Source organism: Tupaia chinensis, unplaced genomic scaffold (genome assembly GCF_000334495.1).
Source record: "Tupaia chinensis unplaced genomic scaffold, TupChi_1.0 Scaffold145652_1, whole genome shotgun sequence".
Taxonomy (NCBI): Eukaryota; Metazoa; Chordata; class Mammalia; order Scandentia; family Tupaiidae; genus Tupaia; species Tupaia belangeri.
In genome coordinates, this window is record NW_006205509.1 from 1,766,580 (window position 1) to 1,779,044 (window position 12,465).

General features: G+C 40.3%; 1 protein-coding gene across 3 annotated transcripts in view; it reads left to right on the forward strand.

Annotated features, from left to right (window-relative positions):
- RACGAP1 (Rac GTPase activating protein 1) overlaps positions 1-12,465 on the forward strand; it is a 46,548-nt gene that overhangs the window by 20,002 nt on the left and 14,081 nt on the right. For all 3 annotated transcript variants that reach the window (XM_006168181.3, XM_006168182.3, XM_027768153.1), the window contains exons 3-7: positions 4,644-4,846; positions 5,862-5,998; positions 6,938-7,007; positions 10,081-10,134; positions 10,805-10,885. In XM_006168181.3, the coding sequence (XP_006168243.1) occupies positions 4,644-4,846; positions 5,862-5,998; positions 6,938-7,007; positions 10,081-10,134; positions 10,805-10,885 (545 nt within the window). The remainder of the gene's footprint in view (positions 1-4,643; positions 4,847-5,861; positions 5,999-6,937; positions 7,008-10,080; positions 10,135-10,804; positions 10,886-12,465) is intronic.

The window sequence follows — 12,465 nt, forward strand, 5'->3', positions numbered from 1 at the left end:
GAGAGAGAGGAACAGAGACAACAGAGACAGGAAGTGAAAAATCACCCCCCAAGGAGGATGGCCACTCCACAGTCCTTTCTCTTCCATTCTTCTCTCGGGATTTTGGGCACATACATGCCCCACATGAATTTCAGGCCTCCAGCTCCAGGACTTGAACTGCACTGGCCTTGTGGGAATCCAGTGATGTAATCATTACACCATCTGCTGGTCCCAAGACAGGGCTTTTTCTTATGAAACAGAAGATAGTACAAGTATCAAATCACATGCTTTTGGGAAGTCTAGAAACAATGTGGAGCAAACTGATTAGAAAAGGATTCATAGAGCAGATGGGGCTTGAAAAATGGTTTCATAAAGAGTATGTAGGGCATTCCATTTAGAGTGTGTAGAGAGGAGAATGAACTGGAATAAAAAGTTGAATTTCTGGAACCACTTAAATCTGTTTATTGAACTATGAATCAGAATTTTATTATTATTTAATGAATCAGAGATTATCCTTAATTTGTTTAATGACATTTTTCTTTTCCTTCTTTTTGATAGATATATTTTATAGTTTAGTATATACATAATTTTTTTAAAGGAGGTAGTTTGAATTTAATAAATCTTTAGCTGTGTATATGACAGGATAGGGGCCACCACCAAACCAAATTATGATTCATAAACTGACCAAAAAATACCATGTTACTGATCTCCAACATCAAAAATTTTCCTAGTCTGTGATCCAAACTACCTTTTGGGTGAATCCTAACAAACTTGTTGATAGCAGAATTCTACATGAAAGTTTTAATGAGGTGTGTAAATGTACTGGTTTGGATCTAACTTAAAGTAAGCTGAACATGTAATTCAGCAATTTGTACAATTAAAATAACTATTTAAAAATATTTTATTTAACTTTATTTATTTATTTAAAATTTGACTAGAGAGGGATAGAATGAGAGAGAGAGAAAGAAAATGAGAAAAATGAGAAAGCAAACTGCCAGGTCCAGGACTTGAATCATGTTGAACATGTGGGAGTCCAGCTCCCTTAACCACCATGCTACCTGCCAGTTCCAGATTTTTTTTTTTTTTCTTTTTCTTTTAGAGGGATTTTTGTTATAGTGCACTCACCAGAGAGGCAGAAAGTGAGAAATCATCCCCGGGGTGACGGTGCGGGGAAGATGGCCACTCTGTGTTCCCTTCCCCTCCATTCTCCTCTTGGGATTTTGGGCTCTCAGGTGCATGTGCCTGGTTTGAGTTTTAAGCAGCCGGGTCCAGACCGACTATGTGGGAGTCCAATGACATAACCATTATGCCATCTACTGGTTCCAAAATAAGAACTCTTTGAATGAACTGACATTGCTTTGGTTTGAATTCTACCTTTAATTCGGTTAGAGCCATTGTGTATACCAATTAATAATAGGTAGGAATTAGATCCCAAATTTAATAACCCTTATCAAGGAGTATCCTAAAGAACAGACCAGTAGAATTAAGTTAGATGGTATTCTTTTCATTCTGAAAATTATTCAGTAAGTATTTGAGTGTGTCTGCAACATTATATTTAGAATACTGTGTAATTGACCACAGTGTGGAGCTATAAAGTTTTTAGACTATGTTGTTGAATGTGTGTTTCTTGTTCATTATTTTATTTATTTTTTTGGGGGGGAGAGGTTTTTGCTATAGGGCACGTGCACTCACCAGAAAGACAGAGAGAGACAGAAAGCGAGAAATCACCCCCCTGGGTGGGGATGGCAACGCCGTAATTCCTTCTCCTCCGTTCTCCTCTTGGGATCTTGGGCACGCAAACACATGCACCCAGTGTGAGTTTAAGCCACCAGGTCTGGGACACAAACCGCTGTCGACTACATGGGAGTCCAGCGACATAGCCATTACGCTAACTGTTGGTCCCTTGTTCATTGTTTTTTTGGAGTTGAAATAGTATATGCATCCTAGAAGTACACAAATCATAAGTACTGCTTGATGACTTGCTGGAGTGAACACAGTCCAGTAGCCAGCTTTTTAAAAAAATATTTTTTGGTGAATCTATAATGTTGTAATAAGTTCACTTTACAGGGGCCAGCAGATGGTGTAAAGGTTATGTCGCTGGACTCCCACATAGTTGACCGCGGTTCGAGTTCTGGACCTGGCCACTTAAAACTCATGCTGGGTGCTTGTCTGTACGTGCCCAAGATCCTGAGAGGAGAATGGAGGAGAAGGGATTGTGGTATGGCCATCCCCCCTGGGTGGTGATTTCTCGCTTTCTGTCTCTGTCTGTCTCTGTCTGGTGAGTACATGAACCCTACGGCAAAAATCTCTCTAAGTGGGAAAAAAAAAAAGTCAATTTACAAAAGGATTTTATTTAAATTTAAAAAAAAAAAAACAAAAACAAAAACTGATAACAGTTATGTGCTCCAGACTGTTGGCTAAAGCATCATGTTGTTTATATGAAATATAATAATTTATTTTTGGTCCTTGCTATTTGCATTGCCTAAGATAACTAGGTTATAATATCTTGTTTTGTTAAAATTTGTTTTTTGTTTAAAAAGTTCCTAATGACTTGGTTTTTCTAGAGAGAATTGTTATCCTTATTTGTAAATAAGAAAATGTTTGCTTAAAGAGGACACTATATTGGGATCAGCAGTTAGCGTCATGGCTATGTCGCTGGACTCCCACGTAGTCGACCGCGGTTCACGTCCTGGACCTGGTGGCTTAAAACTCACTCCGGGCACATGCCCAAGATCCCAAGAGGAAAATGGAGGAGAAGGGATTGCAGTGTGGCCATCCCCCCTGGGGGGTGATTTCTCGCTTTCTGTCTCTCTGATTCTGTCTGGCGAATGCACGTGCCCTATGGCAAAAATCTCTTCAAAAAAAAAAAAAAAGGACACTATATGTTTTCTGTACTCTTAGGTTAAATTCAAGTACGAAATGTGCCCTTGCTATGTAAGGAGCTGCTATCTTTGAATGAATTGGTGTAGTTTCAACTGTAAACTGGGCTCAGCAGGAGCAGATGCACACCTTATAAATTTCCTCTAGGATGCTGGTGGAGTGATGCTTAGAGTTAGATTGGGGTTAACTAGGAAAGTGTAAGGTTCTTTTACAAATACATTGTAGAACAGTCTTTGCCACTAGTAGGTGATAAGAGTAAATGCTATGGGACCTGCAGGTGGCGTGATGGTTAAGGCGCTAGACACTCCTATGTGGCCAGCCGTGGTTCCAGTCCCAGACTTGGTGGCTTGCTTTCTCACTTTCCTTCTTTCTTTCTCTGTGTCTCTTTCTGGTCAAATTAAAATAAATGAATGAATAAATATTTAAAAATTAAAAAAAAGTAAATGCCATGGTAAAACAGATGGTATAATGGTTATGTCACCGGACTCCCACATGGTTGACCGTGGTTCGAATCCTGGGCCTGGTGGCTTAAAACTCATGCAGATATGTGTGGGCCTGCCCAAAATCCTGAAAGGAGACGGGATTTCGGCATGGCTGCCCCCCCTGCGGGGGTGATTTCTTGCTTTATGTCACTGTGTCTCAGTCTCTCTGGGGGGTGCATGAGCCCTATAGCAAAAATCACTCTCTCTCTCTTTTGTTTTGGCAGAACTTATGGACAACTTTATTGTCACCAAATTGTGAAGGATTTTCCTCTCTCGCTCTCTTTTTTTTTTTTTTTTCTTGAGAGGTCTTTGCCATAGGGTGTGTGCACTTGCCAGAAAGACGGTGAGAGACAGAGAAACAGAAAGCAAGAAATCACCCTGCTGGGGGATGGCCACACCACAATCCCTTCTCCAATGTTCTCCTCTTGGGATCTTAGGCATGCATGCACATGCACCTGGCATGAGTCTAAGCCACTGGTTCCAGGACTTGAACTGTGGTCAACTACATGGAAGTCCAGTGACATATACCATTACGGTACACCAAGTGCTGGTCCCACAAAAATCTCTCTTAAAAAAGGAGTAGGATTTTCTGTGTTTGTAGTACTGTCTTTGGAAGCGATCTCTTTGCAGCTGTTTAATGAGTGTCCACACTCTGGTACTAGTGACTTTCCAAAAGCAAGTATGGTCTTCTCTTCCTGTGGAATGTTTACACACCCTTCAGGGTGGTGTTAAACAGCAAAGGCAAATTGGCTTTTTACTTTCAAATCAATATTTGTATAATTATATAGCTGAATGGAAATACAGGCCTAGACATCTATAATATTAATTTACACCTACTGGAGCATATTACAGCAGTTACATTTGAATTTGCTGTTTAACGTCTCTTTGGCGCAGCAATGCGTGACTGTAAAGGAGGCTGTTTTTGTTTTATAGCTGTAACTGTCCTGGTGCGTGACAGCTGCCCCAAAGGTATCCCTCTTTGATTGCCTCCTGTTCAGGAGCTTTCAGTGTTAGTGTTACATCTGGAGCCAGGTGACTAATGAGGTACATATTCCATAGCAGATGCCACTAGCTATGCCAAAAGTAAGTGGCTGACTACAACAGGAATTAGTTCCTACAATGCTCTCATCTAGAGTAACAAACGTAGCCAGGATCTGCTCCTGGTTATTTTCAGCTGGATTTGCCCATACTTCAGCTGGTCCCTTAATTATGTATTTGGAGTAAAGCTAACCATAGGCCTCATTTATTAGAGCAGTTATACTGTTTGGTGCTTGAATTATTAAAGTTTCTCCTTTTCCTCAGCATTCATCCAGTTGGCGAAAGATTTTGAGGACTTCCGTAAAAAGTGGCAGAAAACAGAGCAGGAGCTGGGGAAATGCAAAGATCTTTTGATGAAAGTGGAGACTGAGCGCAGTGCTCTGGATGTTAAGCTGAAGCATGCACGTAATCAGGTGGATGTAGAGATCAAACGGAGACAGCGAGCAGAGGCTGACTGTGAAAAGCTGGTGTGTATTGTTTTCTGTGCTAGTACAGTGGTGGGGGAGGGAAAGCATCATCTGATAACATTTCCACTTGTCAGATACACCTCTTTAATTCCTCCCATTGAAGAACTGAAAGCGACCTGTCCTTTGGCAATGATTGGAGCTCAAATTGCTAAGAATCCTGTTCTTCGCAGCTTGAAATTCACTTTTTTCTCCTTTAGACTTGAAACTAATTAATAAATTTCAAATAAGTTAAGAAATTAGAATTAGACGGAAAGGCAAGGAAATCCCAGTGTACTTGATCTGTCACAAGGTATTGGTCATCCCTTATGTATTATAAGTGCTACTCAGAATGTCTTCATCCTTATATGAGTAGCTTGCACTTTGTCATTGATACAAGCAAGACAGTGTACTTGTTGCTTCATTACCACTCCCTAATTCAGAGCACAGGGCTAGATGTAGCCAACCAGTTAAGCAACATGACTGACGCAGAACACTATCATTTCAATGTGCCAGGGAGACTCATGATGCAAAGGAAAGTCTTTACTAGAAGGGACTAATCCATCTTGGTATAGTGTTAGATGCCTCAGTAAGCTCAAATTGTCTGGTTCCAGTGCATTACAACTTTGTATCCATTTTAATGCATTTTGCTCCACCATTTAGAAAGGTGGGTGGCTGCCTTGATCCGTAGAAGAAGCCAATAATTGTCCTGATAAAATGACACTAAAGTGTTTTTGCCTTGTAGAGTCTATTTTAGGACTCTCCTTATGCATTCCTCTTCTCTTGGATTAGCATTTTGATCCAAAAGTCTTGTAACAGAAGCCCCACTATTCTAAATGGAGTTCATTTTACCAGACAGAAATCAGAGACACAATCTGGGCTTGATGTGAATTAATATGCTATTGGTGTAGCAACCTTCCTGAAGGCCTATTTGCATAATACTGTATTTTAATGTCTTCTGGTCTGCCTATCCCATAAATTTGAGGTGAAGCTTTCTCCCCTGGCTACTTACGATGTTTTACTCTGCTTTGGTCTGTAGGAACGACAGATTCAGCTGATTCGAGAGATGCTCATGTGTGACACATCTGGCAGCATTCAACTAAGTGAGGAGCAAAAATCAGCCCTGGCTTTTCTCAACAGAGGCCAGCCATCCAACGCCAATGCTGGGAACAAAAGGTGGGGGAACTGCATCTGTTGTTATCTGATCACAAGCAACACAGATGTCAGAAGTTCTTGGTATCTGAACTCCTACTAAATATACTGTTTCTGGAGTGTGTGCTGAATAAAGTGGAAAGAGATTTTGAGGTTTACCCTACCCTCAAAGGAAATGAAGGCACAGGGACCTCCCTATTTTATTATTATTTTGTATCTTTCCTTAGGATGTTGTTTCACCATGGGTAAAATTTTGATGTTAGTGCTAGATTGCACATCAATAACTTAATTCTGCACATTTCCAAGGTGAAAGTGGCAGTTCAGCAATATTGTCAGTGTTTACTCTCCAGAGAGCTCTTGTAGCTCTTCTGGCTTAGGAAGATTCTGTGAGCCAAGACCAGACAATAATTTTAGTTCCACTGCATTACTGTTTAAAATAGCCCCAACCAGGCTTTGAATTTAACACCCCCAATACAGGAAGTAAGGAAAGGTCAGCACTCTTAGAGCTATTTGTTTTGTTACTTGGTGTTTTATAGGGAATCTTTATAACTAAGGAGATGTACAGGCTTAATTTCTTAAGTTCCAATGCTGAGTAATAATTTCACTTTAGAAAGCAGCCACAATTGGCATCAAATTAGACTTCATTCTTCTGCCTTGTGAATTTTTAGTAGCCCGTAGTATAACCTCAGCAGGGAATAACACCCTGACTGACTTTCAGTTGTGCTATAAGGCCTTGCCTGAAAAAGAACTGTATTGCCCCATATTGGTATACACAAATTGCTCCATGAAAACCCTAGAAAGTAGCCTACTACAGCTGGGGTTTGAGCTTGTAGTTGTCTCCATAGAGAAGATACTGCTATGAAATTTCTGATGTTACCTGATTAGTGGAAATTGTTCTCATTGTTGGTGGTTTTTATGTTTCACAGTCTTCTGTGTTTAATGCTATATTGTTCACTCATCTAGACTGTCAACCATTGATGAATCTGGTTCCATTTTATCAGATATCAGCTTTGACAAGACTGATGAATCACTGGTAATAAACTTTTGATGTCTGAGAATTATTTACTTTTCTTACCCCCTACTCCTTCAGGGAATATCTCTCCTGTCTTCTATTCTGGACATCCTTTATTACTGTTTTATTAGTTGATGTGTTACAGATTCTCAGCTAGCAATTTAAAATATAAATCCACACGAGCTGCAGAGATAATCTTCTATATTTATGTAGTTACTGGAAGCGAGAATATAGAACTCAGGATTTAGAATGAGGTTGAGTTTTCTTTTTTTTTTTTTCTTGGAGAGGTTTTTTACTATAGGGCACGTGCGCTCGCCAGACAGACAGAGAGAGACATAGAGACAGAAAGTGAGAAATCACCTCCCAGGGGGGGATGGTCACGCCACAATCCCTTCTCCATTCTCCTCTCGGGATCTTGGGCACGCACGCACACGCGCCCGGCGTGAGTTTTAAGCCACCGGGTCCGGGACGTGAACCGCGGTCGACTACGTGGGAGTCCAGCGACATAGCCATTACGCTAACTGCTGGTTCCCGAGGTTGAATTTTCTTAACATATCTCTATAAGCCTCGTGTACTAATTGATTATATCTTGACTTATTAAAACCCCAGCAAAACAATTACAAATTTAGGAAGACTGAATCTAGGCAGTGTTTATTTGCTGCTTTTGGGGTGAATATACTTGTGCCTTATTTCTGAATTAGGTCAGTTTTGAAGAAAACCTAGGTGTACTTCAAAATTAAGGAAACCAAAGTTCTGAGACTAAAGTCTAAATACTGTTGATGAGAATTTCTAGGCATGCCATGATGCTTTTTTTCAATAACAGTTAACATGTCTGAACTCTTGTTACCCTGCTTCTATGGGCAGCACCCTTCTCTTAACTTAGGTGATGTAAAAGGTCATCTCCTGATATTTCTACCTTCTGTTCAGGAGATTGGTAGTTAGTTCTCTTTTTTTTGGAGAGATTTTTGCTATAGGGCACATTTGCTCGCCAGAAAGACAGAGACCGAGAGACAAAAAGCGAGAAATCACCCCCCAGGGGGGATGGCCACTCCGCAATCCCTTCTCCTCCATTCTCCTCTCGGGATCTTGGGCATGCACACACATGTGCCCGATGTGAATTTAAGCAACTGAGTGCGGGACTCAAACCGCTGTCGACTACATGGGAGTCAAGCAACATAGCCATTACACAACTGCCGGGCCCCCCTCCTTTTTTTAAAAGAATTATTTATTTATTCAGTTCCATTGTTGTTATTATTTTAAAAATTTGACTAGACAGAGAGAGAGAAAGGGAAAGCGAGAAAGCAAGCTGCCAGGTCTGGGACCTGAACCATGGTCAACCATGTGGGAATCCAGTGCCCTGAACCACCACCACCTGCCAGCCCAGATTGGTAGTTCTTGATTCATATATTTATTCTATTGCTGTCTGAAAGCTAGCAAGCAAAACAATAAATCAAGAAGTTATTGGTGGTTGGTTTTCTGGTGTAGAAATTGAATCTGTTGTTTTTCTGGCTATTTAAATGATAGTTCTTTTTTGTTGTTTTTGGAGTTTTTTGCCCTGGGCTCTTGGGGTAGGGTGAGGGAGGAAACTGAGAGGAAAAGTGAGAAATCACTTCCTAAGGGAGATGGCCATGCTGCAAGCAACTCCTTCACTGTCCTCCTGGGTTCTTGGGCAGGCATGTACATGTTCCCTGTATGATTTTTAAGCTACCAAGTCTGGGACTCAAACTTTAGTTGACAGTCCAACAACTTAACTGCTATACTATCTGCTGGTTCTGATAATTACTTCTTATGTGGCTAGAAGTTTTCTTTCCAAATTCAGTGTTCAACTAGTGAAAAACAGCTATTTTGTAGATACAAATGTCACCTTTTTGAAATAAAGAATGATACACAGAATAGGTCTGGGATATATAATAAAATTAAAACATATTATCAGCTGATTTTGGAACTAGACCTTCAATAATGATAGCAATTTTAACAGAAGTTGAATCAAACAACTTTCTTTATTTTAATTTGACCAGAGAGGGACAGAGAAAGAGAAAGCAAGAAAGCATGCCACCCAGGCCCGAGACTCAAACACGCAGCCAGCCATGTGGGGGACTGGACTCAGTGCCCTTAACCACTGTGCCGCCTGATGACCCCAGGGAAGTTAAATTTATTTAGTTAAGTTACTTGATATTTGCAGCTATTTCTAGATACTATGTTTACAGGGATAATACGGAGTAAGAAAATCACAGGTAGCAGGGCCAGCAGGTGGCATAGTGGTTAAGGCACTAGACTCCCACTTGGCCGACTACAGTTCGAGTCCTAGACCCAGTGCCTTGAAACTCACATCGGGCATGTGTGTGTGCGTGTCCAAAATCCAGAGAGAAGAATAGAGGAGAAGGGATTGCAGCGTGGCCATCACCCCTGGGTGGGGGGGGGTGGTTTCTCAGTTTCTGTCTCTCTGTCTCTCCATCTCTCTGGCAAGCACATGTGCCCTATAGGAAGAATCTCTCACACACACAAAAAAGAAATCACAGGTAGCTACTAAAATGAATTCAAATGACTAAAATTAATGATTTAAAACCAGACTACAGTAAAAGATATAATTTAGTGGCAAACTTTTTTCTTAGGACCCTAAGGAGGAGCATTATTGAGAGTTATAAAACCTAAACTGGAACTTTTTAAGTGGCAGGATTGTATAGAACATTTGATTAGACAATATCAATCCCTTAAGTCAAGAGTCGCATCTAACCCAATCAGTGTAGTGCCTAACATTCTGTAAATTCTAAAACTAATTACAGAAATAATCAGAAATAAAGGACCAGGCACCAGAAATAATCAAAACAGAAGTTGATTCTTTAACCTTTTCTTGCCTCTCTGGTATTGATTCCTGATTCTATTATAATAGCTTCAATTTTTGAAAGAAAGCATGTTAACTTACTACAGCTCTATAGCTACAACACTCAAGACCTTTTCTGCCCTCTCTTCCCGAAAATTGTAAGTTAGGTAGTCTGATTCAAGAAGCCTTTAAAGTTTGTTGTAAATTTATCTGCATGGGACTTAAGAGAGGCCTAACCAAAGAAAGAAATTAATATAATGTAATTGTCAACAGGACTGGGATTCTTCTTTGGTGAAGACTTTCAAACTAAAGAAAAGAGAAAAGAGGGTATGTATTGTTTGTTCTGTTTTTTTTGTTGTTGTTGTTGTTCAGGTTTTTTTACAAGAAGAGTTTTCTTTGGAAATTTTGCCATGATTCTGCATTCCTGACATATTGTTCTTGCCGTTGTTCAACACATACTACAGATGAATTCATACAGTGGGAGTGGTATCGGTAGCCTTTGAGGTAGAATCTAACGATAGGCTCCTGTCCTGTTTTACTTTGTCTGAGCTGCGTCTCAGTTCATTCATACAGTGGGAAAGGATATGCTCAAGTTGTTTTGGGTTGTCATGAATTTTAATGCAGTACTTTTGTGCTTTAATGCAAGCTTTAGTTGAAATTTATGTGTATAATGGGATATATAGAGATCAATCTGTGTGTTTGTTTAGGGTACTTAATGTATTTCCAAAGACTTCATGTCTTTAGATAGGATTACAGCTCTACTTTTTCTGGTGCTGTCATCTGAATTTCTCCAAATCTTGCTCATGTTTTCTAGGCCACCGAGGGCATTTTTGAGTTGATAAAATGTATTCTTCATTTGGAAATGGGAAATGTGAGAGAGTGTGTTGTTACTTACCATGGTCCTGGTCCCTAGGACGTACATCCAAATTATCTGATGGAGTAATTGTGTCTTCTGTCTACTTGGCCCTAAAGTTACTGGTCTTTTCCTCCTTTCTAGCGCTCTAATAGTCGACAGTTCATTGACGGTCCCCCTGGACCGATAAAGAAAACTCGTTCGATTGGCTCCACAGTAGACCAGGTAAGTCAGGCCAAGAGAACTATGGAATTGAACACACCAAAGTCATGGCTCTAAGCTCTAAAACTCCTCTGAGTCAACAAAGCAGTGTTATTTATTTTTTTTGGAGAGGTTTTTTCGCTTTAGGACGCGTGCACTCGCCAGACAGAGAGAGATATGGAGACAGAAAGCGAGAAATCACCCCCAGGGGGGGATGGTCACGCCGCAGTCCCTTCTCCATTCTCCTCTCGGGATCTTGGGCATGCACACACATGTGCCAGGCGTGAGTTTTAAGCCACCGGGTCCGGGACGTGAACCGCAGTCGACTACGTGGGAGTCCAGCAACATAGCCATTACGTTAACTGCTGGTTCCCAAAGTAGTGTTATTTTGAGAGAGATGTTCTATGTAATAGGATCATTTAAGAAATTATTTATTTAATTCTATTTTTTGTTTATTTTTAAAATTTGATCAGAGGGAGACAGAGAAAGGGAAGGTGAGAAAGCAAGCAGCTAGGTCCAGGACTCGAGCCGTGGTTGGCCATGTGGGAATCCAACGCCTTAACCACTGTGCCACCTGCTGGTCCCAAAGAATTATTTATTTAATTTAATTTTTAAAATTATTATCATTATTTTAACTTGACTAGAGAGAGAGAAAGGGAAAGTGAAAAAGCAAGCTGCCAGGTTTGTTATTTGAACCATTACTGGCCATGTGGGAGTCCAGTGCCTTAACTACTATGTTACCTTGTAATAGGATTCTTTTTTTTTTTTTGTAATAGGATTCTTAACTATATGAATGGAATTACTCTAAATAAAGAATTATTTCAGCTTTACGTTTGAGTCTTAGTTACTTGTGTATACTAAGGGTCTTCAAAAAGTTCACAAAAAGTGCACATTGTATGTGGATTTCGAAATTTCTTGTGCTACAATAAACTCTTTTAATTCCTTTTTTCCATGAACCTTTTTTTGTTTGTTTTTAATTGTTCAAACTACATGCATTCACTTACCAGAGACAGAAATAAATCACTCCCTCATTGGAACATGGTCACACTGTAAACCCTTTTCCATTTCTTCATTCTGTTGGGATTTTGGATACGTACACACCTACACCTTGCATGTTTTCAAACCACCTGGCCTAATATTGGAACTGTGTAGGATCTGGCTCCCTTAACCATTAGGCCATAAGGCCAGCCCTTTCCATGAACGTTTTGAAGTCCTCTCTTATGCCTTGCGATTTATTTATTTATTTATTTATTTTTTTGGAGAGGTTTTTACTACAGGCACGTGCACTCACCAGAAAGACAGAGACAAACAGCAAGAAATCACCCCCCAGGGGGGATAGCCACGCCGCAGTCCCTTCTCCATTCTCCTCTTGGGATCTTGGGCACACATGCACATGCGCTTGGTTTGAGTTTAAGCCACCAGGTCCAAGACTCAAACTGCAGTCGGCTACATGGGAGTTCAGCGACATAGCCATTACGCCAACTGCTGGTCCCCCTTTTCATATATTGATATACATTCTAATGTACAAAATTTGAGAGTGTTTGGGGCTGGGACCTTAAGTTTTGATTTAGACTTAAAATTTTTCATTTATACTAAAATGGGAT